Below are 27084 nucleotides of genomic sequence, written 5' to 3'. Positions count from 1 at the left end.
CTTAGTCATTCAGTGATCACTGTACTTCTTTCAGGCTTAGTTGGGAGTCCTTACATTTAATACAGAGTCAAGTCATGGGGAGAGGCATAACGGGTACTTGACCGCCTCTGCCTGAAAGCCATTCCTCAATGATTAGGGTATGGCTTCTCCAAGTTGTTCTGAGTCACCTTATGTCAGCCTTGTAAGGGGTTTTCCAAAAAATGTTGAGACCGTAAAGCACCTCTGTAGACAGTTACATGCAACTCTTGAGTAATGGAACTCGGGAACCTGCCAGTTTTACAAGTTCTCACTGTAAATACTAAAGACTCATACACTCAGGATTGAGGACCACTGGTCTCTACTGTATTTGAAGAATTAAGATAAAATTTGAGATACAAGTTTTTAGTATAATTGTGAATAAACACAGTTATATGAGAAAGTTTCTCATCTTGCGATTAAGTGGCAGATGAGTCTAAGGAAGTACCTTTGATTGGCCCTTCAGATCAGAAGACAAATGTGACTACTCTGTGTTTGGTTAAAAAAAAAATAGTGAAATAATCCTTAAATGGATTTGGTATCCAGTGAATAAGTGCATTCCAGGAGGAGGAACAATACTGAATAAAGTCTACCCAAAGTGCACATAATTGGTATAATTGGAATATGGTAAACAGGCCAAATTTGGGTGAAAATAAAGGATTCATGTTGTAAATTGGATGAGGTTATTTGCTAAGAGTGGGAAACTCTTTATTTGAACGTGGGAAAAATAAATAGTTGAGATCCAGGACTTGAAGAAATTAAGAAAACAGATGCGTGTTTCTTAGTTGGCTGGGTGTTTTGTGTTCTGTCTGAAACATCCTTCCCCTACTTAAAATGTTGGTGCAGGCAGAAGGACCCATATATCCTGGAATTTCTGGAGCCAGTTTGTTTCAAATATCATTTCCCATTATTTGCATTATTTTGCTTCTTTTTCATGCCAGTCAGTCTTTAAGAGAGGTTTATGAAGAAAATAAGTCACAGCGTAGCTGCTTGGGTAACCTTTTTGGTGGCAGGACAGCAGCTGAGTGTAATTATGACCCATATGTATGTTTCTTTCAGGGATGGCCTATGTATGCACAGTTACTGATTGATTTATTCAAATATTTAGCGCCTTTCCTTAGAAATGTGGAACTCACCAAACCTATGCAAATCCTCTACAAGGTAATTAATTTGAAGTTGTAAAATTAGAATAATTAAAACCTAACACTCAAAGTAGTTTAAAACACTTGAAAAATACTTCAACTGGCAGTATATGAGGCCTAATGTTGGTTTTATTAAGCTTTTAAAGTGTAACACATATTCAGAAAAGTGCAAAAATTGAACATATTTATATAACCAGTGCTTGATGTTCATACATCAATGTGTGCACCAGTTAACTCTTCCAGAATTGCATTAGATTGTTTCTCCCCATGCTTACCATACTTGAAATTGTCTGCTTTTCATTTTAGTCATTTTGGCAGTTGTGCAGAAGGATCTCATCGTGGATTTAATTTGCATTTCCTTGATTTCTTAATAAGATTTTTGTGTGTAGATTGGCCAGTTGGGTATCCGCCTTTGATGATGTTCCTCTTCCAGCCTGTGCTCATATCCCTTTGGGATTATCTGGGTTTTTCTTCTTTTTAAACAAGGATTCTTATGTATTCTGGATGTAAGCCGTTTGATGATATATATATTCAGACATCTCCTATTCCTGTAGCTTGGCTTTTCACTCCCTTAAAAGTAACGTGTTTTTTGAGGGATAGATGCTTTAAATTCAGTGTAATCAAACTGACCAGTTTTCTTCTTTTATTGTACGTTGTTTTTTGTGTCTTGGGTAAGAAATCTTTGCCAATCTTAAATTCATTCTGTTCTACACATGCCCGCCCCCTACCCAAAAAACCATTCATTCTGGCTTTTACATTTACATTCAGAAAGCAAACTTAATAATTTGTGAATGATGATGGTCATTTTCTCCCCTTCCTTATACCCTCCAGCTTAATAGATATGTCAGGCTTTTCAGCAACATTTTTAAAGTTCTTCATTTCTTGTTCAGTTGATTTAGTACCTATATGATCTAGTTGACTATGTATGGGCATCTCTCTAGTTCATCTGTTGATCTGTTCTTAGCCCAGTATCAAAAGGTCTTGATGGTAAGACTTACTGTAAAGGTAATCAGGTAGAGCAAAATCTTCTTCAACTTTGCTCTCTTGTAACACTATCTTGGCTATTCTGTGTCACTTGCAGTCCCATAAAACTTTGCAGTTAGCTTTGCTTGTAAAACTTGCTGGGATTTAGATTGAGATTTCACTGAATGTGTATCTCCATTTAGTTGGTAGGTCTTTAATTTTACTTTCCATAGACTTATGGATAATGATGACTTTGATCATTATAAAGACTTAGATAATGATGTTTTTGTGAAATTGTATAATGTTTTTATAAATCTGTAGTTTTGTAGGTACCATTTTCTGGTTAAGGAAATGCCCTTTTATTCATAATTTGAGGATAGTTTTAAAAATCATTAAAATGAGTATTGAATTTTATTGGATGCTTTCTTGAACTCAAGGTCATGTGTTTTTTTTGTTAATGTTATTAGTCCATTAATTTTCAGATTCTTAAACTGCCATTGCATTCATGTGTGGATCATTTAGTTGTGATATATCACTGATTTCCATTTCTACTGTTTAGGATTTTTGTTTGTTTGTTTTTGGTTTTCTTGTCATTTTGGGATCAAAGTTATGCTACTTTTATCGAAGGGGTTGGAAAAATCTTTTTGTATTAAGATTGTGAATAGTGTTGATTTTTCCTTAAATATTTGTAAGGATTCGGCAGTAAAGCCAGCCCTAGAGCTTCTTTGAGGAAAGAGTTTTAACAGATATTTAACTTCTTTATTACAAAGGGCTATTCAGATTTTCTTGTTTGGGTTTTGGTAAGTTGTATTTTTTATAAACTCTGGGTACCTAGTTTTGCCTTTTTTCCCTCCCTTCAGTTAAAATTTATAATAGTAAAAGTGTTACTCTTGTTTTCTTACTTAACGTGGAAACAGCCAATGTTTTTCTTATTTTTGAAAAATAGGGCACTTTAAGGGTGCTGCTGGTTCTTTTGCATGATTTTCCCGAGTTCCTTTGTGATTACCATTATGGATTCTGTGACGTGATCCCACCTAATTGTATCCAGCTAAGAAATCTGATCCTGAGTGCCTTCCCAAGAAACATGAGGCTCCCAGACCCATTCACTCCTAATCTGAAGGTAAAGTTCTAAATAGTTTAAGGAAAAGAAAGTTGTATGTTAATATTTTAGTCCTTTCTCTGCTAAGAGAGGTATATGCTACCCCCAGCACACACATACCTACAAGTTACCAGTTAGATAACGATGCTCTTTGGGGGGAAGCAGTTATGTTATTAAACCTGATAAAGTATGAGACTGCTGCTGGATATTGGTTCACAGTATTTGTCTAGTTGCTGTTTTCAATCTTGGTATTAAATATAGCTGTATTTACAGAACCTCAACCTAGGTATTGGGCCAGTCATTTGTTGGGTGGCCCCAGTGGCACAGCATTGCAGAATAGACACTAATAATGCCGTATTTCATAGGTGTGTACTTGCATTTTGTTTAAAGTGTCAAAAGTGAGAAGGGACTGTATTAAGATCATACCACCCTTACATGGCTACTGTAATTTTTGTTTTTTACTCTTCTTCTGTCATGTGGATTTTTTTTTCAAGTAGAGAATATGATGTCTTAACTTTGCTGGGGGCATCTTTTCAAAGACTAGGGCTCTTGGTAAGCAAAGAATCTCATTCTGTATTTTAAACTAGACTTCTACAAAAGATACCAATTATGCCTTATTTTAAGAAGGATAAAATAGTATAGAATGAGAAATTACTATCATTTTGTATATAGGTACCTTTGAGTAATCTATCCCTTCTAATTAATAACACTTTGCTGTGTAGCAGAAATTAACACATTGTAAATTGCTGTATTTAAACAACTTTCTAGCATAGAGGCAGTTTGCTATTAAGGCCCTACAAATGCTTCTGATTGTGATTCTTGTATTTGTTTGTGTCAGGTGGATATGTTGAGTGAAATTAACATTGCTCCCCGGATTCTCACCAATTTTACTGGAGTGATGCCACCTCAATTCAAAAAGGATCTGGATTCCTATCTTAAAACTCGATCACCCGTCACTTTCCTGTCTGATCTGCGCAGCAACCTACAGGTTAATTGGTTTGACTGAAACTTGGTTGTGTCTTTCATAGAAAGTACTTGATATGCATAGTTAGTCCTATGCATGGTCTCATTTCAACCTGCTTTAAAGGTTTTAAAGCACATTGTCATTTTTAATGGATGAGATTATATTATACATTTTAGCATAAGTACATATATTTATCCTATACCTCAATAGCATAATCTTGGAAGAGGCAGCCAGGGAATGGACTGGTTTTCTGTAAGACTAGGTTGCTGCTAATCACTCCCATACTTCAAGACTCTTCGATGTAAATGGATTCTGATTCAGTTTGCTGTTAGAAAATGATTGAGGCTGTATTATTTTTCCAGTCTTCCCATACCAAGAAACCACATCTTTTTCCCTGTTCTTTTTTTTTTTTTTTAAATAAGTGAGATAATGCATATTTTGACTTTATAAAGTTTATTTTTATGCTGATAACTGTTAAAGCTTTGGTTTCGCAAGGGAAATCATACCTCTGTTATTGACACACTATCATAACCATACAAAATCAAGGCAAATTTCTAAAATTTAAGTCACAGAGAATATTGGGAACAGTTCAGCTTTTCTCTGAAAGTCATAAAAAGGATTCTTAGAACTGTTGGTGTCTAAATCAATGCTTAAATCACTATCGGTGCAAGTCAGTCAGGAGCTTTCTGTTTTGTTCACCTAGGTATCCAATGAGCCTGGTAATCGCTACAACCTCCAGCTCATTAATGCACTGGTGCTCTATGTAGGGACTCAGGCCATTGCACACATCCACAACAAGGGCAGCACACCTTCGATGAGCACCATCACGCACTCGGCTCACATGGACATCTTCCAGAACCTGGCTGTGGATTTGGACACTGAAGGTGAGTGGAGCCAGCCAGTTCTCAGTCAGGTTTTCTGTGTGTTTGGTCATAGTCTGGTCCTAAAAATAAGCCACAATAGAGTGTTCTGTCAATACGATTATAGGTCTGGCTGATTATTTTAATTCAGTAGTATCTGCTCAATGCAGAAAACAGAAGGCATACTGGCGTTGGGGGACCATCCAGAATCCTTACCACATCAGTTAATATTTCAGTATATATGAGTGTTTTGTTGTTGTTGTTTTTTTTAGTGTGAAAATAAACATTCTTTTTACTAGCCTCTCTTTTAAAGATAGGCTCACTTGTTTTGCTGGCCTTTTTATTCCAGCATTATTGGTGCCTCTTTACACATGGAATATGTAACACACTGCCTGGCAAAGAAAGATTAATGAATAGGACTCCCCCCTACCTGCTTTGCAAAATGTTCACATTATAATTTCTGGTGTAGGTTGTATCTCCCTTGCTTGAACAACATCTTTTGGTGTTCTGTATTGATTGTGATAGAGACCCAAGTAGGTGGTGACCAACTATACAGTCCTGCTTGTCTTGGCTTTTTAACTTCGCTATGGATCCTTGAGAGGCTAATTTTAAGTATATACTACTTGCATATTTGTCCGGGGAGGTGGGGCGGGGGCATTGTCTGAGACAGCTTAAAAATCAAGATTTAACACAGGTGAATACCACTGCATCCAGAGCCCAACAGCAAAAAAAGAGGGTAGTCTCCAAGGCAGTGTTGAAGCTCATTGTGAGTAATACCAAGCAGACAAAGACACCCAAATCCAGTTAAGATGATGCTAGTTTCAAGTAGAGACTGGGAACCCTTGGTGGGTTATCCCCAAGGTAAGCCCCTTATAGAGGGACTGTGAGGTCAAAACTATTTTCATAATGAAACATTTGCTTTTTTTTCCACTCACTTTGTTACTAGTTTACAGTGAAGGTTTCCAGAGGGCTACATGAATGAAATACCATACTGGAACAGACTGAACAAAAGGGCAGAAATGAGCATCCAGCAGAATGTAAAACATTGACACTATATAATAATAAATTTTTTTGGGGGGGACATACTTAAATTATTTATTTACATGTTATATTAATATGCCATAGTTCTCAAAATAGTTTTCAACTAAAAAAATTCTTACTGTGGAAAATAGTGAAGTAAAACCCACAGAAATGAAAACTCTTTGGGGGTCCAAGTCCCACTGGTTGAAACCAAAGGATAACATGAGAGCCTTTATCAGAAATCCAAACCCTAGCCAGTCAGAATGATTCAGCCTTTGAAGAACAAGTTCTCACTAAGCTGTCTTAATTTCTAGGTCGGTATCTCTTCTTGAATGCAATTGCAAATCAGCTGCGGTACCCAAATAGCCACACTCACTACTTCAGCTGTACCATGCTGTACCTTTTTGCAGAGGCCAACACTGAAGCTATTCAAGAACAGATCACAAGGTAAGACAGAAGTCTGTTTTTCGGAGTTTCTAAATGGAACCTCTTCCCTTTTACTATGAATTCTGAGTTTTTTCCTATGCATTCCATGTTCAGTGAGTATCTGTGTTAAATGCATGCGTGCTTAGGCGTGTCTCATTCTTTGAGACCCTATGGACTGTAACCCACCTGGCTTCTTCGTCCAGACAAGAATACTGGACAAATACTATACTGGGTATTCTCCAGACAAGAATACTGGAATGGATAGCCTTTCCTTCTCCAGGAGATCTTCCCAAACCAAGAATGGAACCCACATATCTTGCATCTGCATAGGCAGGTAGATTCTTTACTGTTGAACCGCCTGGGAAGCCCATGTGTTAAATAGTTGTGAACAAGAGGACTTGGTTCCTGCCCTCCTGAAAGTTAGTCTGATGGGCACAAAAAAAAAAAAGAAACACCACACACACAAACAGAATTACTAATCATTGTTGAAACCAAAAAGTAGTTTTCAACACAAGGTGCCAGTTTTTATAGATAAGGGATTTTTCTCAAGTGGTGTTGTCAGCATATTTAACCTGAGTCCTGAAGCATCAGGCCTTTCAAAGGTCATGTTAAAGAGCTTAAACTTGTCTTCATTACCTGTAGGTTGTAAGGTTTTAAGCAGGAAAAATAACAGGATCATATTTGTGTTTTACTAACAATAGTTAGGAATCTATTGCAGATTGCTTGGACTATATACAGCATTTGCAGATCAGGAAATGGGTACATCCTAGTGAGAGATATACAGGCAAACTTAAAGAACTGGACCAGACTTCTTAAACTTGCCCCTTCACCTATTATTAGTTTCTAGGTATTAATATTCCTTAGTTTATATACTAAAAATTAATTAGTATTTTATTGTTAGATGTTCAGATGATAAAAGTCCTTTTTGTGATTACATATAAAGCCGTCAGTGAACATCCTTGTACTCATGTCTTTGTTCCTGTGCTTTATTACATCTTTAGGATAAATTTAGAAGTACAGTTGGTTAGGTCAAAGGATGTGAATATTTAAGCCAATACTGACTGCCATTCAGAAGAATCATCCCATCCAGTTTACATGTGTACTAGTTGTAGTAAAATTCTTACTTCCTATTTGAGTATGTATTCTTTAGGTGATTACCTTCTCTTTGCCATGTAATCTATTATCCATTACCTTAGTTTTATAGGCTCAGTAATGGGAAGAGGTGGGGTTCAAACCTACTTTATGTAATTCTAGGATCTATTTATGCTAACTATCCTGTATATCCACCTTCCTTTTCTAAAGCTAATGGAGAAGTGGTCAGGATCTGGCGTTTTCCTGTGCATTGAACAACTTTTTCTTCCATTCTCCAGGGTTCTTTTGGAACGGTTGATTGTAAATAGGCCACATCCTTGGGGTCTTCTTATCACCTTCATTGAGCTGATTAAAAACCCAGCATTTAAATTCTGGAACCATGAATTTGTACACTGTGCCCCAGAAATTGAAAAGTGAGTCAAAAGTAATTCATTATTTCATTCTTAAGACAGGAGAAATAATCATTTGATGGCTTCAGCTTGGGTGGGTGATTAAGAAGGGAGTAGTAGCTAAAATTAGTAAGACACAAGGCCTGAATTTTTCTCACCAGCTTATTACCTGTCTTCATTCTTCAGGTTATTCCAGTCCGTCGCACAGTGCTGCATGGGACAAAAGCAGGCTCAGCAAGTAATGGAAGGGACAGGTGCCAGTTAGATGGAGCCACATCTCTGTTGTAAATGTGTCTGCCTGGAGGTCCCACTGTACCAAGTTCATAAACTGGCTGAAGATCCTTTCAGCTCTTCCTGACTTTCCCGGCCCTTTGGTTCTTGGGTATCTGCCCCAATTACTGTTTGGGTCAGCTACCTGTCTATGTGGACACGTTCCAAAGTTTAAATGCATTTTTTTGACTCTTGGCCAAAATTTAGAAGATGCTGTGAATATCATTTTGAACTTGTGTAAATATATGAAAGAGAAAACCTTTGTCTGAAACTTCTTGGGTTTGTGCAAAATGTGTTCAAGACAAGTAGGTAAACTGGTACCTGCCCAGTTTATAATGGAAGGAGCTGCTGATGCCAGGTACTTGTGTGGGGGTGGGGTGGGGGCGGCACATAGCGACATGTCTTCTGACATTCCAGGTGTCCCAAAGAATAGCAAGAAAGCCAGTTTAAATATTGTGTAACTTATTACTTTTTTTAAAATATGGACAGGGACCTTGAAAATCACCAAGTTTTTTTTAAAAATGTGGATGTGTAGAATCTGGTATGCCAGGAACATGTGCAGAGTTCACATTTGAGAGCCCATGGGTTTTTTATTTTACCTCTCCCCCACATCTTCAGTTTGCTGCTGGGAGAGCATCATTTTCTCTTTCCTGCTGGAGAACACACCCTCTTGGGCCCTGGGAGACACTTTTTATAAAGGGAAGCCAAGCCAGGTCTAAAGCTCCCCCATCTCTCATTACAGTAACTTGTCAATTGTGCAGAATGGAGCCAAATAGTATGAACTGCCCTTCCCCATTATCCCAGTGAATGGCCATACAGGCTGAGTTCAACAAAGAAGTCAAAAGGACCAATACAGCCCCTTTTGTAAGGATTTTGAATGTTTTGTAAGTGTATTGGTCCATGTGATGTATTTTGTAGCCTTTCTAGTTCCTGGACTTTAGCCTCCCTACTCCTTGTATGTGTATGCATACTGTAGTCAAACATTAAAGTTCTGACACACACGAGTCCACTGTGCCTTTCTCAGTAGCAGCTAGTGCTGGTGGTGAGGAGGAAAGTGGACCACCCAGCCTTCCCATTGGGGAACACCAACTTTTGCTGAATGCTAGGTTTTTCCACTACCAAAGCAGCATCTTTAAATAAGGAAGTGATTTCTGTGTAGTGTTTTCCTTTTCCTTTCTAAAAGTTAATTGCACCAGGTTTCTGTGGTTAAATTCAAAATGCCAGTTTAAAAAAATTGACCCTCATGGCGTTTTGATATAATTTTTAAAAGAAAAGGAATAGGACTAGGTACATATTTTATATTTATCCCACTTGAATATACAAGATAAATAGAAATCTTACGTGGGGGCTTGTATGTCACTGGTATCTTAGGCTGCTAAGGAATTAAAATAATTGCTCAGAGTCCCAGTAACATAGCTTACTAAATCCTCCAACAGTTTTTTTAAAAAAGGGAAAGTGGTTGCTCAAAATAGACCTACCAGGTCTACTTTCAAACTCCATGTTCTTAAATGCTAGACTACAACAAAGTGTATCACTATCACATTTCTGCTTTGGTTCAAACTTGCCAACAAAACAGCTACAGACTTGATCAGTGTTCGTAACAGCAGCGATTTCACAAGTCTACTGCTCCCAGTCCTCGGCATGTCACTCTTACCTTGGAGTTCAATCCTAGTTTAACAATTTCACTGCTTTTCCTTTTGGTATTAGTACAAAACACAAAGCAGAAGATCCAAATTTTACTTCTCTCCAAGCATCAGTGCATACCAGCTTAGCATGAAGTTCCTCTTCGGGATACTCCTTCAGGCAGAAGGGAGCCTGCTAACATGTCAGTTCCAACAGCCGGTGTAGAATCATCTTCTGACCATAACGCACCTGTAAGGCTTGCTGTTCCCTCCAGCTAAGTGCCGCATAGACCTCCTTGTTGCTGAGTAAATCTTGCTCAGTTTTTAAGTCTGTGGCATAGGTTTTCAGGGTCAACAAAACACTGTCCCGAAGAAGCTGTCTCCATGATGCTTTGAGTTTGGGGATATCTGTGATTGTCAGGCTGTCGTTTTCGCTTTTATCATCTTCCCATCCATTCTGGTCTTTAAATTCTCTGAACTCCTCAGCAGGCATGCACAGTACCTAGAAGCAACCAAGGGGCCCTTTAAAGTAGGATGTTAATGCTTGCATGTTTCTGAAACTGAGAGAAGCTGGCCTATCTTGGCAGCATTAAGTGGACTCTGTCCAGGCCACCTTTCCTCTCATCTAGCTCTAAATACTCATTTTGAGCATTTACCTTGAGTGTAGCGGCCAGTTCCTCTTCAGTCAGTACCTCTTCACGCCCAATCACGAAGGCTCCCTCTTCCCCTACCATCTCCAATTTGCATAAGAAATCCCAGCGTTCATACAGTAGGAGCCTTTCAGCTTCAACTTTTGTTCCTATAGATAGAAAAGTACCAGTGTGAAAGTCCTGGTAAACCCAAAACCTCATTTCTCCTTGGTCCACAAAAAGGGGGCAGGGATAGACACGCATACACCAGTGTCTGAGTTAAACCACTCACCCTGTAACGCGGCTTCACGAACAGTCACCATCTGAATGTCAGCTGTGTCATTCATGTTGTTGGGATACGGTTCAGCAAAACCATACATGTGAATCAGCTGCCAGTTAGCCATTTGCCCATAAGTGTTGAAGATCTCATGGCCTTTAGGAATGGGCTGAATGGCCACCATCCGAAGACAAGTCTGGGGTGGAAGGGTTCAGAAGCTGGGGGTCAAGCCCTTTCCAGGCCACCCCTAAGAAGATGACTTTGCTCCTAGGAAAGTAAAGTTCCTTCCAACAGGTATAGTTCAGTGATGAGACTGATGCTATATCTACCAACATTCTACTTTTAGTTAAGATCCTGTGCTACAGAATAAAACAAATGAAGCTTATAAAAGTTGAAACTCAGTCCAATGATTTAGTAGGTGAAACCTCTGCTCAGTCATCTCAAGCACTTCAAAAAGTTGCTAGCTTTAAAAAATGAATTACGGAGGACTTCCTGGTGGTCTTAGTGGTTAAGACTCCAAGCTTCCACTGCAGTGAGGTATGGGTTCCATCCCTGCTTGGGGAACTAAGATCCTATGTGCTGCACAGTGCAGCAAAAAAAAAAAACCCAGATCAAAGGAAATTCACTGGTGGTTCAGAGGTTAGGACTCAATCCCTGGTTGGGTAACTAAGATATGTGCAGCTCCGCAAATAAAACCAACAAAAAAATCACAACCCAGATCAAAGTAGGAACAGCAAATGGAGACAAGGTTTTAAAAATAACGGCCATTTCCTAATTTTTAACTCCATAAACTTACATCTTTTCTTGCAATTTTCCACTTAGCAAATAGAACAGATACAAACACAGTCCTGGTATCATCTTAAACCCTTAGGAACATCCCCTCTTCTGAAAAATACTGATGCTATGGCTGTTCCAGATTGTTGCCCACAGGGCCCTGACACAATCTCAGCTCATTGACACTGCACAGAACGGACCTAAAGCACCAAAACAACGATGGCACAGGTTTAGCAGAGGATTAACCCCAACTTTCTCTGAGGGCTTTGTGTTCAAAGAACTTCACTGTAATATGCAAGCAAAGTACATAGCGGAGGAACTAATTTCACCTACTCATTTCTAGCATGAGAACGGAGCCCATTTGGCTCAATTGCCAGGCCAGCATAAAGAAGACATTGGTTTGATTCAAATGCCCAAGCATCAAGGCACATAAACAAGTACTGGGAGGGATCCACTCACTGGAGAGTATTCTAGATTGGCATTGTGATTGGCTAAATGGTTTAGTATGTCTGCAGCAGGCACCATCAAAGGGGAGTTTGGCTCCTTTTCATCCTCCTCTTCCTCCAGTGGTTCCTGAAAGCTGCCACAGAGAGAACTTGGCTAAAGCCCAGTGTTGGGGTGGGGCTCACTGTTCTTTCCCTTCTGATCACTCAACAGAGTTCTTAAAGAGTCCTTTGCAAGGCTCCGCTCACTGACCTGTAGGCCATCACCAGAGCCACGAGCTGGCGGTAGAGTTCCAGAGATCGGACCCTGGGGCTGAAAAGATCGGGGTGGGCTTCCATAAAGGGCAGCACAATGGAATAATACTCGCTGCGGATGTTGGCCAAATCCTTCTCCACGGCCTCGGGTACGCCTGTGCCCTGCAGCAATCGCCGGCGCTCCTCCTCGGGCCTGCAGTGACACCCCCACCAGGGTTCTTCACCCAACCTACCGAGACTAGCGCTTGGCACCCGTGTCCCAAGGGCAAGCGGTTCGAGCCAGGCTACGTACGGTGTTGGCGCTCCCCAGCCCCTCCTACGGCTCTCACCAGAACATGGGGTGCTCCAAGCGGCCCAGCTCGGGCCAGAGCGCAAAGTAGGGGCTCCAGGGCGAGGCCGGGGCCTGCATCTCGTGGAGCAGCGCCAGCAGCAGCGGCACCCAGCCCGACTGGCTCTGCAGCGCGCCTCGCTCTGGGGGAGACACGGAGATTAGAGACCCCGCGGGCCCAACTCGGCGTCTCTCCACCCCTGTCGGCGTGCCCACCTCGTTCCAGCACGCCGCTGATGGAGCAGGTGTGCTGCGACAGGAGCGCGGCCCGCGGCACCGCGAACAGCAGTTCCCCGGGCTGCACGCTCTCCCGGGCCACCATGCCGTAGCCGGCCACCGTGCCCTGCCGGCTCACCGCCACCTGAGCAGAGAGAACGGCCGCTCAGAGCTGGCCCGCGCCCGCTTCCCCGCTGCACCCGCCTCCCCCAGTCCCTCTCTCACCTTGGGACTCAGCTCCAGTCCCACCCGCTGGCACCAGCTCAGGAAGCTGGCCACCGGGGCCGGGTCGTCGCCGCTGCCCGCAGGCCCGGCCACCTAAGACAGGCAAGCGCAGTGGCGCGGCCCCGCCCGGGAGAGCTCGCTGGGGGCGGAGAAGACGGCGGCGCGCGCGCGGAGGAAGGTCCGGGGTTGGGGAGGGGACACGGGGAGCGGCGAATGACCCGCGGCAGGGCGCGGAGCGGCGCGCCGCGGGAGAGTGGCGTGGCGCGGAGGAGAGGGGTGCACCCGCGCCGCCCGCCGTGACTTACCCGCCGGCGCTTCGCCTGAGTCGCCATGGTCCGAGGGCACGGAGCCTCGCGCGTCAGTGGACCCGCACCGGCGCTTCCGGCGTCCGGGGGCCGGACTTTCGAGGGCGGGGCCTATGTCCCCGCCCCGGACCACGTGACGTTCATTTCGCCTTCACGCGGAAGATAAAGCGGAGATTTGCACTCAGCACAGAGTCGGACACGACTGAAACGACTTAGCAGTAGCAGCAGCAGCTTTTGGACTGTGGTGCTGGAGAAGACTCTTGAGAGTCACCTGGACTGCAAGGAGATCCAACCAGTCCATCCTAAAGGAAATCATTCCTAAATATTCATTGGAAGGACTGATGCTGAAGCTCAAACTCCAATACTTTGGCCACCTGATGTGAAGAACTGACTCATTGGAACAAGACCCTGATGCTAGGAAAGATTGAAGGCGAGAGGAGAAGGGGACGACAGAGGATGCGATGGTTGGATAGCATCACCCACTCAATGGACATGGGTTTGAGTAAGCTCCGGGGGTTGGCTATGGACAGGGAGGCCTGGCGTGCTGCAGTCCATGGGGTTGCAAAGAGATGGACACGACTGGGCAACTGAACTGAACTGAACTGATATCATCCCCGCTGAAAACATCTTTGAGGCCAAGTGTCCGCAGCTGGGTTTAGAAAACGTGCGGTTGGGTGCATGAAGGCGTGTCCTTTTGCCGCCTTGAGCCTGGTCTGAGCCAGGCACAAAGCTTCCCTACTTAGGTCTGTGACAGCAGAGGTAGAATCTGGTTCTGGAGGCATGCGAAGGGAAGGCCTCGCGAGAGGTCGACTGGGAGCGCGAATAGAGCGGTTTGCGCAGTTTCGTGGGGAGTGGGCGGGGCTCCCCAAACTAGAACAGACCCTGTCTTGCTTCTGCAGAGCAGAAGGAGGGGTTTGCTTTTATTTACTTACTTCTTTAGTAGCTGACAAACAGCAGGATAGTGAATGAATCAGAAATGGTGGTTAAACACGGGGAAACAGCATGTCGTTAAATTTAAGAAATTAAAGGCAGCGAACATAGAGATTACAGAGCTGGTTTTGAAGTCAATTACTGCCACGGTCAGCTCCCACTTTGGTCTCTTATTAGGGCAAATTAAGTTTTCTCAGCTGTGAAACTAGGATAATTAATATCTGCCTTGTGGAATGTGACAAGATCTGGAAATACAGAGACGGATGGAAATGCCTGTCTTCACTCTACACGTTCAACCCCACCTAAAACCCAGGAAGCAGCAGCCTCACCAGCTTATTCTTTCTCTTTCAAAGCTTCTCACGATGGGCATAATATCACCACACTCAAATTCTTCTTATTACTTTATTAGTTTTTCAGCACAGTTAAGTCTTTCTACGTTGACAAGGGGTTTTGTTTTACATTTTGTCATCTCAAGAGTCTCAGGACATCAGCCACCAGAATACACAAGAGTAGGCTCTTCACTTTGTACAGAGAGGAAAATAATTCCATTAAAAGTTCACTTTGACCAAAGAAGACACAACCTCCGATGGAAAGCCACACGTGGGAGTACCCAATATACATATATATAATGTATAGATATTTATAGATATCTCATCTGAAAGAACACAGAAAAGAAATCCAAGATTCACAGCGCTATCTACAGTAAGGGATTAATTCCACCAGCTTTCAAACAGTCACATTCGATATTCAGAGGAAGCACGTGAGTGAACAGAACTGGGGACAGACTAACACTCCACGGGCTCTAGAGCAGTCTAGAGTAATGGCTTAAGAGTATAGAAGGGGGTGACATATGCAGAGGAAATGTGGATGCAGGTGTCTCCTCAGCCCCACAAGCACCCAACCCCCTCCACAGTCCTGCATTTTTCATTGCTCTCTCCTCTTCTCTTTGCTCATTTGGGGGCTTATGGCAATTGATTTAGGCTTAGAGACAAATGGCTTCTGGTTTCTGGACCAGGAGATTCTACCTGGTAAGGTGGGTGGATAGGAAGTATATGGCACACTGCTGGGCTTCGGGTGACAGGAAGGGGCTGGGGTGTGGAGAGCCTTGCTCTTCCGCCTGGCCCTTGTTCACTTCAGGAAACGTCACCTCCCAACCCGGGCGCCAGCAAGCCCCAGCCTAGGCCTCCTCCACCTGGCTAGGACAGTGATGTGGGACTACCTTGGACCAGGTTTCTCCACATGAACTTGCTCAGTGGTGCCTATGTGAAACACTGGCATATCTTGTCTAGAACTCTCTCTAGAAACATTTCTAGTGACCTTGGCCACGCTGCTACTGAGTTGTCCTCCATGGGACCTGGGGGCAAAAAGGGGGGTCTCTGAGGGAACTCTATAGGAATTCTGAGCCGCCACTGTGCAGGCTTCCAAAAGCAGTCACCACGAAGTTCTCATTAGTACACCCAACACTCAAAGGCTATCCCAGCCTTTAACCTCAGCCCCAGTCAGCTCCCTATGGAGGCAGAGGACCAGGTGAGGTTCTGCCTCAGGGCCTTGGCTCAGCAACCGGCCAGGGCCAGGAGGTGGCCGAGTGTGGAGCTGGAAGGGACAGTCTATAGGGTTCCTGCCCTCGGGTCCTTCGTGTTCTGTCTCCGTGTTCAAAGCAGCCCCCTTCAGCCCCTGCCTGCCTGGCCCTAGGGCACCAGGCCTGCCGGGAGAGCACCCGCAAAACTGCTGTCTGGTAGTAGCGCCCCCTTGTGGCTGCTGTTCAGACGACTGTCATAGGTGCTAAGAAGAAAAACAGACGCGCTAGGTGTTGGGGCTGCAGAGGAAAGGAGCTGTCTCCTGGTCCTCACGCCAGTGCGCGAGCTGGACCCCGTGTTCCTGCTGGCCCAGCACCCACCACCTCAAAATCCCCTCCCCATCTTAAAACCTGCCTGGCCCAGGGGGTCAACCCATGCTTTCTTTGACCCAGGATGTTATCCTGGATCCTGGTCAGAGGAGGACTCTGAGTCTTTCCTGAGCTAATCCCCTTCCCTCCCTGGAAAGGTGCCCTCACTGTGCCGGGGCCTTGGGGAGTCGGAAGAGAGGGACTGAGTCAGCCAAGTTAACGAGGTGCGTGAGGGGAATGGGGTGGGGAGGAGTGAGCCCCTCAAACCATCTGGAGACTGTTCCGCTGCAGCATCTAGACGGATCCCCTCTTCTTTTTAAACAAAAGAGAAGTAACCCCATTTCCTCCCCCTTTGCCCTCACAAAAATAAACTAAAGGGGAAATGAGCCGCGAGAGGGTGGCCGTGGGACGTCGATGCGGGTGAAGGGGGACGAGTGGGCGTCTTCGCGGGACCCGGGGCTTCAACAGGACACCTCCATGGTGTGGTTGACCTGGCCCAGCCCCTCGCTGCTCTCCGAGTGGGTGCAGGCCTGCGGGCGGCCGCCGTCCACCGAGCTGGCGCTGGTGAGGGACGCGGTGCGCGAGCGGGCAAGACGAGTCATGCTGGCCGAGGGCACTGCAGACAGAGAGGGCACCGCGGGTGAGGACCGGCCGGCGGGGCAGGCACGGGCACGTGGGAGAAGGGAGGAGGATTTACGCAAGCAAAGCGGCCAGCGAGACCCGTTCTTCTGACGGAGGCACGGAGGCCCATCCGCAGCCAGGGCTCTACGGTCATGCAACGCCAGCGACAGGGAGTGCGCCCCAAGGGCGGGGCCATGGGGGCCGGCAGGACCCTCCTCACAAGAGCCCCAGCGGGGCAGCAACTGATGATCAACCACGTGTCCTTGAACCCGGGAAAGGATGGGACGTTCTTTCTAATTCTGCCTCCCTCAGGAGGACAATGGGGCCGGGCGGGAGGAGATCAGCTCTGTAAAGAAGGGCAAGGTGTGGTAGCCTCAGACGGCCCTGAGTCCATTATGCAGAGTCACACAAGCGAGATAAACTCGCAGGGAGCAAATGCTTCCTTCCTGACCTCCGCCGGCCACCTGTCCAGCTCAGGCGTGGCTTGCCCCTGACCCCAGGGCTGACACCTCTGAGAGGTTCTGGCTCCAACTGCCAGGGCTCTGGAAGCCACAGGGCCCCGGGGAACCTAGAAGCATGACCGGTCTAAAGCCCGGCCACTCCGGAGCCCTAAATGGGACAGGGCCCACGGAAAAGCGGCACAAGAAGTTTCCACGGCAAGATGCGGCTTGGCTGCAGCGCTGCATAGAGGGAGGAGCAGGGGGGCCCGGGGCGACGGCGGCGGGCGGGGGAATCCATGCATCAGGGGAGGGGCTGCGGGGCTACCTGCTCCACCACTCAGCCTTCGGTCCTTCAAGTACGCAACTAAGAGAAAAGACAGAGCCGGGGGCGGGGTGGGGGAGACACAGAACACGGGTGAAGAGGCGGTCCGGCGCGGCCGGGTCTTGAGATGGGCGGGAGAGGAGAGGCAGGCACAGAGAGGCTGGGGGCAGGGCCGGCGCCTCAGGGAGCCCCCTCCCGCCCCCTCCCATTACTGCAGCGGCCCCAGGAGGAGCCACTGATGTCAGTCTGCCCCGAGGAGCCCAGAGAGCAGGGTGGGGCACTCATCCGCCTCCGCTTCTCCAGCCTGGGATACAGTCCTGGGGGCTCTGCCGACAAGGCCCGTGAGGACTATAACCTCTTCCTGGCACCCTCACTGCTCCACTGGGCTCAGTATCCCCGTGGATAGAGGCCCATCCGTGCGTGCTCAGTCGTGTCCGGTTCTTTGTGATCCTGTGGACTGTAGCCCGCCAGGCTTCCCTGTCCATGGGATTCTCCAGGTAAGAATACTGGAGCGAGTATTCATATCCTCCTCCAGGGGAACTTCCCAACCCAGGGATCGAACCCAGGTCTCCTGCATTGGCAGGTGGATGTTTTTTCCCACTGAGCTGCCTGGGAAGCCCTGGATAGAGGCCTGTACAATCTCTCAAATCTTCCCAGCTCTTGAGCTGCCTGGCGGTATTCCTCCCGGGGCCCAGAGAACAGGTCCCAGCCCCAACAAGTACTGCTTACCCACCCATCCCAGCCGTGTTCTCCGGGCACCTCCAGGGCTCCGTGTCCCTGCTGGGTCTCACTGTGGGGCTTGGCCACTTGTCCCCAGGCAGGCTGGCAGGGGGGCCCGGTCCCCTGGAGGCTGGGAGGAGTTCGATTCCTGGCTGGACCCCCACCCCTCACCCTCTTTCCCTATAGGCCTGTCCTCCCAAGACACAAGCTCCAGAGACTGAAGTTGAGGGGGAAGAAAACAAATTCAGGGAGAGGAAGTCTGCTTCCAGGAGGAGAGCCAGGCATAAGGGGGAGATGGGAGGAGCTCAGGGAATACACCTGTGTCATCAAAGGGGCGTGTGTGTGCAGAAGGGGCTCAGGAGCAGGGTCTCACCCCTGCACGAGGGGAAGCTGGGGGCCGCAGGGAGCAAGTTCCACCTACCCCACTGCCCCTGTGACCTCGGGGTCTTCAGATCTGCTGCCCCCAGGCTTGGCTGCTTTCAGCTCTCCTCACATCCAGATGGCCTCACGTGCCTTCCCCAGTTCCCAGACTCCAAGCCTACTTCTCTGCTGCCCCCTGCACCATCCAGCACCTTCCCAGCCCTTTTCCGGTGCTGGAGGCCCAGCTGGGGGCATGGTGTGGATGACACCCCTAGGCAGGCCTCCCTGGCAGGATTCAGCTCCAGGCCTGGGTCCCCTAGGGCTGGGAGAAGAGCCCCCCACCCCAACAGGCCCAGTCCTGCCATGAGGACAGCGCCCCAAAGCCTTCCTCTCTAAGGGTACAGGAGGGCAGGGCCTGGCCTGGGATCACCAACATAACAGCCTAGGCGGAGATGCCCTAGAAGTCCCCAGGCACAGCATCCGGCCCTGGGAAAGGACGCATGCTCACAGGCCCACCTGCTGCCTGCTCCCTAGTCACCGGGGTGGGGGGGGGGGGGGGGAGGGGAGTACGCTTACTGTAGCCCATGCCTTGCAGGAAGTATTTGAAGGCTTCAGTCAGCTTCCCGGGCTGCAAGACAAGGGACAGGCAAAGGGTCTGATTGGCAGCCTGGGATCCGGGGAGGGGGGAGGTTCCGCCCACCCTGGGCCAGGTAAGGGATGGAAGGAGGGCCAAGAGTCTCACCTGTGTGACCTGGGGGAGACCCCCGGAATCTGCCATCTACAGGGAAAAGAGGGGATGAACTGAGCAGGGGCCACCTCCCACCACACCTTGCCTGTCCCCCGCAAACCTGGGCAGGTCCCCTGACCAGACACACCATCCTGCTCCCGCCTTGGCTGGGACCCCTCCCTGCAGCGGGGCCCATGGTGGGGAGGGGGAGGCCTCACCTTCAGGAAGGTCGTGGTGGTTGGATCCAGTTTGGAGTTGCACTCGACCTGGGGACAAGGAGCAGCTTCAGCATGGTGGCACCTGAGGGTATTAGGGGCGCCCCTGGCCCCAGGTGCTAAGGCAGGTTCTCTGCCCAGGGCTGGGGGACAGGGAGGGTGTGCAGGAGGCAGACACAGGCCAGCCAGCACCTCCTTGGGCACCTTTGGAAAGGTCAAGGCCCTGGGGATCTGGAAGTGGCTTCCTGAGGGCCTGAGACCCTCTGTTCCACTCACCACTGCTGGTGGATTGGGGGCTGGGCCCAGTCCTCACGGGGAGCCAGGGCCACCTCCGCGGGAGAGGCTGGGAAAGCCAGGGACCCCAGGAGTCAGGGTCAAGGTGAGGGGGGGCCGAAGGTCAGCAGGAGACCCTGAAGCCTCTGAAGCTCTGACCCTGCTTGGGTTAAGACAGCAGGCACAGCCCACACCCCCGCTCCTCCGGTCCTCAGGCACAAGGAGTGCGTGGTAGTCTGGGTGCACACTGGGCTGGGGGGGGCCTCCCTGGGCATTCCTGAACCCCAGCTTTCTGTGCTAAGGCAGACATGAAACCCCCAGGCTGTCTGCTGTCAGAGTTCCAACAGGAGAGGTGACACATGGTCCCAAATGTAACAGGGGTATGTGCTCCTGTGCTCACAGATTATTTCCTAACCAATGAATCAGATTTTAGAGAAAAGAGAGAGAGTCTCTGGGCATAAAATGGATCAAGACTGCAGAGGGGCTGTGCTGCTGTGGAGTGGGCAGAGGGAATCAGTGGCCTGGTCCTGGCCCCAGGGCCCTCCTGTCTCCAGGCTTCCCTCACCTGAAGGATGGAGTGGCTCCAGGCGGAAGTGCATGGCAAGACAGGGGGAAGTGGGATGAGGAGCCCAGCACCCACTGCCCACCCCGAGGCTTCCTGGGGCTGGGTCAAGGGGTGGCCTTACTGGCCAGGAGCGAGTGACCCCTTTACCGTTGCCTCCCACCCGCACCAGGGCACGATCCTCACTCACCACGCCATCCTCGGCAGGTGCGTTATCCCCGACCACCAGCATCACGGGGCAGCTGCAGGCACAGAGGAAGAGGGCCGTCTGGCCTGGGCACCGGAGCGAGGTGGGGGGCAGTGTGTGCGAGGGCCGGGCGGGCTGGAGGGGGAGGGCCACTCACCGGAGTGTCTTGGCGTTGGGCACTGTCCCAGGCCGGTTAATGTCCAGGTCTCTGCGGCTGCAGGGGGAGGCAGAGGCGGGCATCCCAGGACAGGATCCCGGGGCGGGGTGTTGGAGCGTGTCCCCGAGCCTGACCTGCTGTATTTCAGCCACACCCAGTCCCTCCACATGGCAACAGACTCGGGGCTCACGCTCTGGTGTCTCGACTGTGAGACAGAGCCTCACGGATGCCACTGGTGAAATGGGGAGTCAGGGACCTAAGGGCCTTAAGGCCCCCCGCATATGACTTCTTCCCAGACTCCCCAGCTCATGCCAGGTGGCTCTGACATTCGGCTGTCATCATGGGCTGTGACCGCCGTTGCGCTGGGAGTCCTGGGCCTTAGAGGGAGGCAGGCTGGGGCTCCTCTCCCACCCCAGTGTATCTCCAGTGCCACGCACACAGCAGGGGCTCAAGAAACATTTGTAGGAAAAAAGAGAAGGAAGGACAGGACAGTGGGAGGTGCTGGCTACTCCCCGGCCGGCCGGACCAACCCAAGGGGCTCCACGGAGCCCTTCATCCCCTCTCCTCTCCACTTTGGGCTGGCTGTCAGCCCTGAGGCTCAGGGTGGTGGAGGCAGGGGTGGCGCCCACATCCCCCACTGCTCCTGCCAGCGATGCCAGGGGTGGAGCAGGAGCGGACAAGCCCTGCTCGCCCTCTGCCCCTCCAGGGGTGTGGCCCTGGGCAAGAGGTCACCCCTATCGGAGGCTCGACAGTCTGTGCTCCTGCCAGCCGGCCAGCGACCCGCCTCCTCCCTCGGACGGCTGTATCAGCGTTCCCCCAGCGGTGTGAGCCCTCCCACCCTGGTGCTGCCAGCCGGCCCCGCCGCCCACACCTGTTGTACATGTTCCAGAAGAGCTGCAGGTTGGCCTGATTCACCACGTTCGAGATCTGCTGCCGGTAGCTCTGCACCAACTCTGTGTTGCCCACCAGCTCCTCCTGGGTCCCGGGGGCGGGTCGGGGGGAAGGGGGCGGTGAGCGGCGGGCACGGAGGGGAGCCACAGGCAGGGACGTCAGGGGGCATCGCAGAGCAGCCCTTGCCCCACCCCCAGGGATGGTGGGGAGAGGGAGACAGCAAGACTGTCGTGAGGAGCCCAAGACCTTCAGTGGAGAGGGGACCCCTCCCAGTCCTGGGTGCCGCAGTCTCCTGGCTGACCACAGGGCAGGGGTGCTGCAGCTCCGCTCAGATGCTACATCCACTGCCGCTTCCCGCCAACCCCCGCCAACCCCGCCCCAACCAGGCTCTTCGGGAGGTTCCCAGCCCGGCCACCCCACTCCTGCATGAGGGCGTCCCGCACCCCCTTACCTGGCTGAAGAGGTGGGATAGCACCGTGTCGGGTAAAGTGCTGGTGAGGCCGGAGAGCTGCGGGCCGACGGAGGCTAGTGTGAGTGCCGCCTCGCACGACCCCCGGCCCCGCCCCCGTCCCGGCTCCGCCCCCTTCCAGGTGGACCGCGCTCACCTTGGTGGCCGCCCAGTCGATCCAGCCTTTGCCGTTGGGGTCGATGTTCATCAGCACCAGCCCCTCCACCAGGTCGGGGAAGATGAGCTGCCGTGACAGGGAGACAGGGCTTGAGGGGCGGGACAGGGTGCAAGGAGCCCCAATCTTTCCACCTAGAAAACGGACTGCAAAATTCTAACCCTGCCTGTCTCATGGGCGGTGGGGGGGTGGTAAGGGTCTGAAGAGGAGGACGTGTTCTGTAAGGGCTTTCAAGGTGCAGTCAATGACCAAGTGCCTTCAGCTGAGAACTTGCGCCCCTTCCAGCCCTGCTCATCCTCCTCTCCACCTGAAACTTTTCACAATCCTTTTATTTGGAATCTATGCCTATATCACAGTTTTTCAGCTTTTAAATATATCTTTGAAGAGGTTCCCTCATAGCTCAGTTGGTAAAGAATCAGCCTGCAATGCAGGAGATGCCAATTTGATTCCTGGGTCGAGAAGATCCCCTGGAGAAGGGAAAGGCTACCCACTCCAGTATTCTGGCCTGGAGAATTCCATGGACTGTATAGCCCATGGGGTCACAAAGAGTCAGACACGACTGAGCGACTTGCACTTGAAGAGGTTACTGTTGCAACACTGAGGACTGAACATCTTCAATAAAATATTCTGTTTCTTTGCTTTCATAGAAAAAGCTCTAGTGATGTGAAGAAACTTAACTTTCCAAAGCCTGTTCTGTGTTAGATATTGTAAAAGAGATTGTAGTTTTCTGTTCGACTGTCTGCCCCTGTTTAGGAGAAAATGGTAGTATATAATACTGTGGTCATGTCAAGGTTGTCTGGGGTGGCAGGGAATGACTGATAGTTAACAAGGTGGTTAAGAACTGCAGTCGAAACTGGAGTTGAAAATTCTTGGTCAGTTTTTTTGTTTTATTCTTTGTTTTGAAGAAATAAATACTTTGAGTCCTAAAAATTAAGGTTTTGTTTTTAGAGATGCAAAGCTTGTGGGTTTCTCCTGCCTGACATGATGTTTCTGAAATGTGACTTTTTTAAACCTTGAAACTTAACATAAGTATAATTTTTGGTTAAGAAATGATTCATGTTTAAGTATTACTCTAATTAGTGAATGAGGAATTAAGATAACCCTTACTTAGTGGCTAGTTAGTTGTATAGCTTGTTGGTTTTGGATAATGGTTTAAGCAACTTACGGAGTATAGTGTTTTAAGGAAATTATGAAAAAAATTAACTTTTTTTTTTAAGCTAATTTCCTTGGAGGAAAGAAAGAAAAAAGGACTTTCCTTAGTGAAGAGGAAGCAGAGAGAGGAGGAGAGGAAGAAAGAACACAGAAAGTTCCTGTGGGGTTGCCCCTGGGGGGGCCAGTCCTGGGATTAGCTGGTGCTGGGGGTGGTGGTGGGCAGACTTACTGCGAACTTGGCCAGCACATAGGCTCCGGCTCCCACTCCAATGCCAATCACGTACTTGAACCTGACACAGAGCATACTGGTCACTCTAGGGGTTTCTTTTCCCGTGATGGCCATCCAGAGCAGACCCAGCCGTAGCCCTGAGCCCTCAGCTCGAAGCTGCTGGCCCTGTGGCAGTGGTGGGCAGCTCGGGGTGGGGTGGGGGACTGGGCAGGGACTCACCCGAAGTGCTGTACCACACTGGGGAGCATGGCGGCCAGCTGCTCCATGGAGGGGAACTGGTACCTGCAGGTGCAGCGGAGGTCAGGTCGGGGGCGGCTGAGGGCAGGGGAGCTGGAGAAAGCTGGGGGCGGGCGCTCCCGGTACCTACCCCTGAGGAAACTGTGACGCCCCCACCTGCTGACCCGGGGCGTCCACGTGGCACACCACGAAGTGCTTGGTGATCTCCTGCATGTCCTCAAAATTGAAGAAGGTATTGAAGCACAGCTTGTCTGCAAAGACACAGCTCTCAGCTCTGGCTGAGCCAAGGGACCGGGGGAGCGGGGGAAAGGGAGGAGGAGGATGGGCAGGCCAGTGAGGCCCGTGGATGCTGGGAGGGAGGTCGAGGCAGAGGTGATGATCAGCCTCATGGTTCAGCGGGGAACCGAGACCCACGTGGCTGGAGGCATAGAGCTAATCGTGAGTGGGGATCCATGGGGCCTTGTGGGGAGGGAGGGGGCCTCACTGTTCTGGCAGACCCAAGGCAGAGGAGGGCACACTCACGGTTGAGCCCCACGTCATGGTAGGTGAGGATAGCCGGGCGGTTCCCCTTGGGGGAGCCCCGGATCACGACGTGCAGAAGGCCGTAAGGCGTCTCGATGTCATGTTCCTGGAGGGGAGAGACCACGCTGGACCCTCTGGGCAGCCCCCCACTCCTGGCTCTTCTGGGAAACGAGGCTGGGGAGCAGCCTGGGGGCTGCTGGGCCTGTGGTGGGACCTTCCCCCCGCCATAGGGTGGACATCCCCTTCTCATCAGCCCCAGCTGCCCCCAGAGAGGACAGACCAGAGGGCGCATCCCTCCCCATGGGTGTTCATCACAGGGGCAACGTAAACTGAGCTGCTCGTGAAGGTTCCAGTCTCCTCCGCAAACCAGCCCACGGGGCAGCCCAGCCCGGCTGCACTCAGCCCTCCAGGGTCCAGTGAGGCCCATTTCCCCTCATCTCACTGCAGCCCCTCTGGGTCAGCTCTGCCATCCCCACCAAGTCCCACTCTCATCATGTTCCCCCTGGACTCAGAACCCTGCAAAAGGGCCTCAGCCCACCTAGAATCCACGGTGAAGACCCCACACTGGCCAGCCCAGCTGCCAACCCCCACAGCTGTCCCTGTTTCCACCCCCAGGTTCTTGCCCCTGCCTCTCTGAGATTCCCAAGGCCTCCCGCGGGCAGAGCTGGGCTAGACACCATCCCCTCCCCCAAAGGCCTTCTGCAGCGGCCGCTCTGGGCTCCTCCTGGGTCCACCCCTTGGGCTTGCTGCTCCAGGTCATCAGTCCTTCAGGAAGCAGGAGCTGGTGGCTGCAGGTTCAGGACCCCCTGTGCCCCTTACCGTGTGACTCTGAGTGGGACACACACCTCTCTGCTTCAACCACCTCTTTCTGAGCCATCTCATGGGGATGCAGGGAGAACTAGATGTGAGCTGATGCCTGGCCCTGGAAAGGGGGCTGTGGTGGGTGGGCGCATCCCTGAGCCCTGCTGGCTGATCGTTCTGGGAATTGGTCCCTCTTGGCCACTCACGGGCAGACTCCCAGAGGGTCTGTCAATGCTGAATAAACAGCTCTGCCCTCCCAGGGAGAGTCCTGGGGACTGCAGGAGGTGGGTGGTCCCTCCCGGGGAGTTGGAGGTCAGGCTGAGGTCAAGGAGAATCACCATGTGACTGAGCACCTACTGTGTGCCAGGTGTTATTCGAGACAGGAGTGCTTTTCCCCACCTTTTACATGGAGGATGCTGATGCTGCTGCTGCTAAGTCGCTTCAGTCGTGTCTGACTCTGTGCGACCCCATAGATGGCAGCCCACCAGGCTACCCCATCCCTGGGATTCTCCAGGCAACAATACTGGAGTGGGTTGCCATTTCCTCCTCCAATTGAAGGACGCTAGGACACTCACATTCAGAGAGAACCAAAGTTTCTGCCTCCGACAAGACAGGGGAGCCTTAGGTGACCGGCCTTCTTGGGTCTGGGCTCAGAGGATCACTGCCTGGGCCTATCTCCAAAAGGGAAGGACTGGTGGTGTCAATCCTGGGGCCCAAGGCCACACCCTGGGAGCCAGGCTTCTGGGGGTCCACCGCAGCCCCTGCAGGGCCCAGGCCTGTCCTTCCTCAGCAGCACTTCCTGCCCACTGACCACTGACCAGGCACTTTTCATGTACGTTCTGTTTACTCCCAGAGGAGGAAACTGAGGCTGGCCAAGGAGCACTGAGTTGCCCAAGGTCAAGCTCAGAGATGGCAGGGTGAGCCTTGGGGATGCCTCTCTCAGGCTGCTATTTCTGAGGAAGAGATCCAGCTCCATCCAAGAGACTTCTGAGCAGACCACCTCCGCATAGCTGCCTGTCCCTGCTGGGGGGCCCTGCCGCGTCCCCCCCACCCCGCCCATGCTCTCTTGGCTCTGGGGGGGGCGGGGGGGCGGGGAGGAGGGGTGCACGGTGCCATGGAGGGGGCTGGGAGAAGGAGCTCGGTTCTATGAAGGGCAGGGAGCAGGGCAGGAAGGATGCCCGGTGCAATGGAGGATAGGGGCTGGGGCAGGAAAGACCCAGGCTGCTATGGAGGGTGTGATGGGGGCAGGAGAGGTGCAGAGTGCTATGGAGGTGCTACGAGGTGGGGGTGGGGTGGGCAGAAGGAGCTCAGTTCCGTGAAGGGCAAGGAATGGGGGCAGGAAGGACGCATGGTGCTATGGAGGGTGGGGGCTGGGGCAGGAGAGGGCCCCCATGGAACTAGAGCTGCAATGCGCTGCCTGCGGCAGTGGGGTCAGCTCTAGCCCTGCAGAGCACAAGTCAGGGCCAAGAAGGGGTCTTCCCAGCTCTCCACCGCCCCTAAGTGTGTGTGTGTGTGTGTGTGTGTGTGTGTGTGTGAGGGGGTGCCTGCCCCCTCCCAGTCTCGCTGTGATCGCCTGGGTCCCCATCCCCGCCCTCACTCACCCCCATCACCCCTGGGCGGCGAGCCTCAGCGCGGCGCTTGCCCCACTAAGGCTCAGCTCCCAGGGAACGGGAAGGGCTGGGGATGGGCGCGCCGTCGTGGGCGCCGGCCCGGTTGCCCAGTGACCTTGGCTGAACCCTCCGCCGACCTCCCTGCACCCGCTCCGAACCAGAACTTCAGATCCAATTCATCCTGATACAGGCCAGACGTCCCCAAGAGGGGCGTCCCAAGGGCCGCAGGCGGACGCGCTCGGAGCCCCCCAACCCCCAGGGCCGAGGGCTCTCATTGGCTCCCGGTGACGTCAGAGCCAGTCCCCG

At 50.5% G+C, this 27084-nt stretch overlaps 3 protein-coding genes across 14 annotated transcripts in view; 1 reads left to right on the top strand and 2 right to left on the bottom strand.

The window, feature by feature from the left end:
• CNOT1 (CCR4-NOT transcription complex subunit 1) overlaps positions 1-8502 on the top strand; it is an 82390-nt gene extending 73888 nt beyond the window's left edge. For all 8 annotated transcript variants that reach the window (XM_061138638.1, XM_061138636.1, XM_061138633.1 and 5 more), the window contains 7 exons: positions 1075-1176; positions 3067-3240; positions 4058-4207; positions 4887-5067; positions 6378-6510; positions 7860-7994; positions 8157-8502. In XM_061138638.1, the coding sequence (XP_060994621.1) occupies positions 1075-1176; positions 3067-3240; positions 4058-4207; positions 4887-5067; positions 6378-6510; positions 7860-7994; positions 8157-8235 (954 nt within the window). In that variant the 3' untranslated portion in view covers positions 8236-8502. The remainder of the gene's footprint in view (positions 1-1074; positions 1177-3066; positions 3241-4057; positions 4208-4886; positions 5068-6377; positions 6511-7859; positions 7995-8156) is intronic.
• Positions 8503-9524: 1022 nt separating this feature from the next.
• On the bottom strand, positions 9525-13407 carry SETD6 (SET domain containing 6, protein lysine methyltransferase). The gene is made up of 9 exons (XM_061138641.1): positions 13315-13407; positions 13010-13102; positions 12785-12929; positions 12570-12711; positions 12239-12433; positions 12002-12122; positions 10784-10964; positions 10519-10661; positions 9525-10364 (listed from the first exon to the last, which is right to left on the bottom strand). Exons 1-9 carry the CDS (start codon positions 13339-13341, stop codon positions 10059-10061), a joined length of 1353 nt encoding a protein of 450 aa, XP_060994624.1. The 5' UTR covers positions 13342-13407; the 3' UTR covers positions 9525-10058.
• Positions 13408-14638: 1231 nt separating this feature from the next.
• NDRG4 (NDRG family member 4) overlaps positions 14639-27084 on the bottom strand; it is a 42507-nt gene continuing 30061 nt past the window's right edge. For 3 of the 5 annotated variants that reach the window (XM_061138629.1, XM_061138627.1, XM_061138630.1), the window contains 14 exons: positions 24368-24473; positions 23976-24096; positions 23828-23890; positions 23609-23669; positions 22210-22296; positions 22056-22112; positions 21585-21688; positions 20714-20770; positions 20560-20611; positions 19538-19585; positions 19335-19370; positions 19169-19220; positions 17516-17554; positions 14639-16745 (listed from right to left, as the gene is read on the bottom strand). In XM_061138629.1, coding sequence (XP_060994612.1) covers positions 16591-16745; positions 17516-17554; positions 19169-19220; positions 19335-19370; positions 19538-19585; positions 20560-20611; positions 20714-20770; positions 21585-21688; positions 22056-22112; positions 22210-22296; positions 23609-23669; positions 23828-23890; positions 23976-24096; positions 24368-24473 — 1038 coding nt within the window. In that variant the 3' untranslated portion in view covers positions 14639-16590. The remainder of the gene's footprint in view (positions 16746-17515; positions 17555-19168; positions 19221-19334; positions 19371-19537; positions 19586-20559; positions 20612-20713; positions 20771-21584; positions 21689-22055; positions 22113-22209; positions 22297-23608; positions 23670-23827; positions 23891-23975; positions 24097-24367; positions 24474-27084) is intronic. The other 2 variants (XM_061138628.1, XM_061138631.1) reach the window with 1 other exon arrangement.

Source organism: Dama dama, chromosome 4 (assembly GCF_033118175.1).
Source record: "Dama dama isolate Ldn47 chromosome 4, ASM3311817v1, whole genome shotgun sequence".
In the NCBI taxonomy this organism is placed as follows: domain Eukaryota; kingdom Metazoa; phylum Chordata; class Mammalia; order Artiodactyla; family Cervidae; genus Dama; species Dama dama.
This window is presented reverse-complemented; position numbering and strand designations above follow the sequence as displayed.

Excerpts from the sequence above, each read along its gene's own strand:
- SETD6 (XM_061138641.1), bottom strand. The coding sequence starts at position 13,341 with ATGGCGACTCAGGCGAAGCGCCGGCGG. Across the intron at positions 12,712-12,784 it reads CAGCGGCGTGCTGGAACGAG|AGCGAGGCGCGCTGCAGAGC; the intron begins GTGGGCACGCCG and ends TGTCTCCCCCAG. Across the intron at positions 10,662-10,783 it reads TCGTGAAGCCGCGTTACAGG|GAACAAAAGTTGAAGCTGAA; the intron begins GTGAGTGGTTTA and ends TTCTATCTATAG.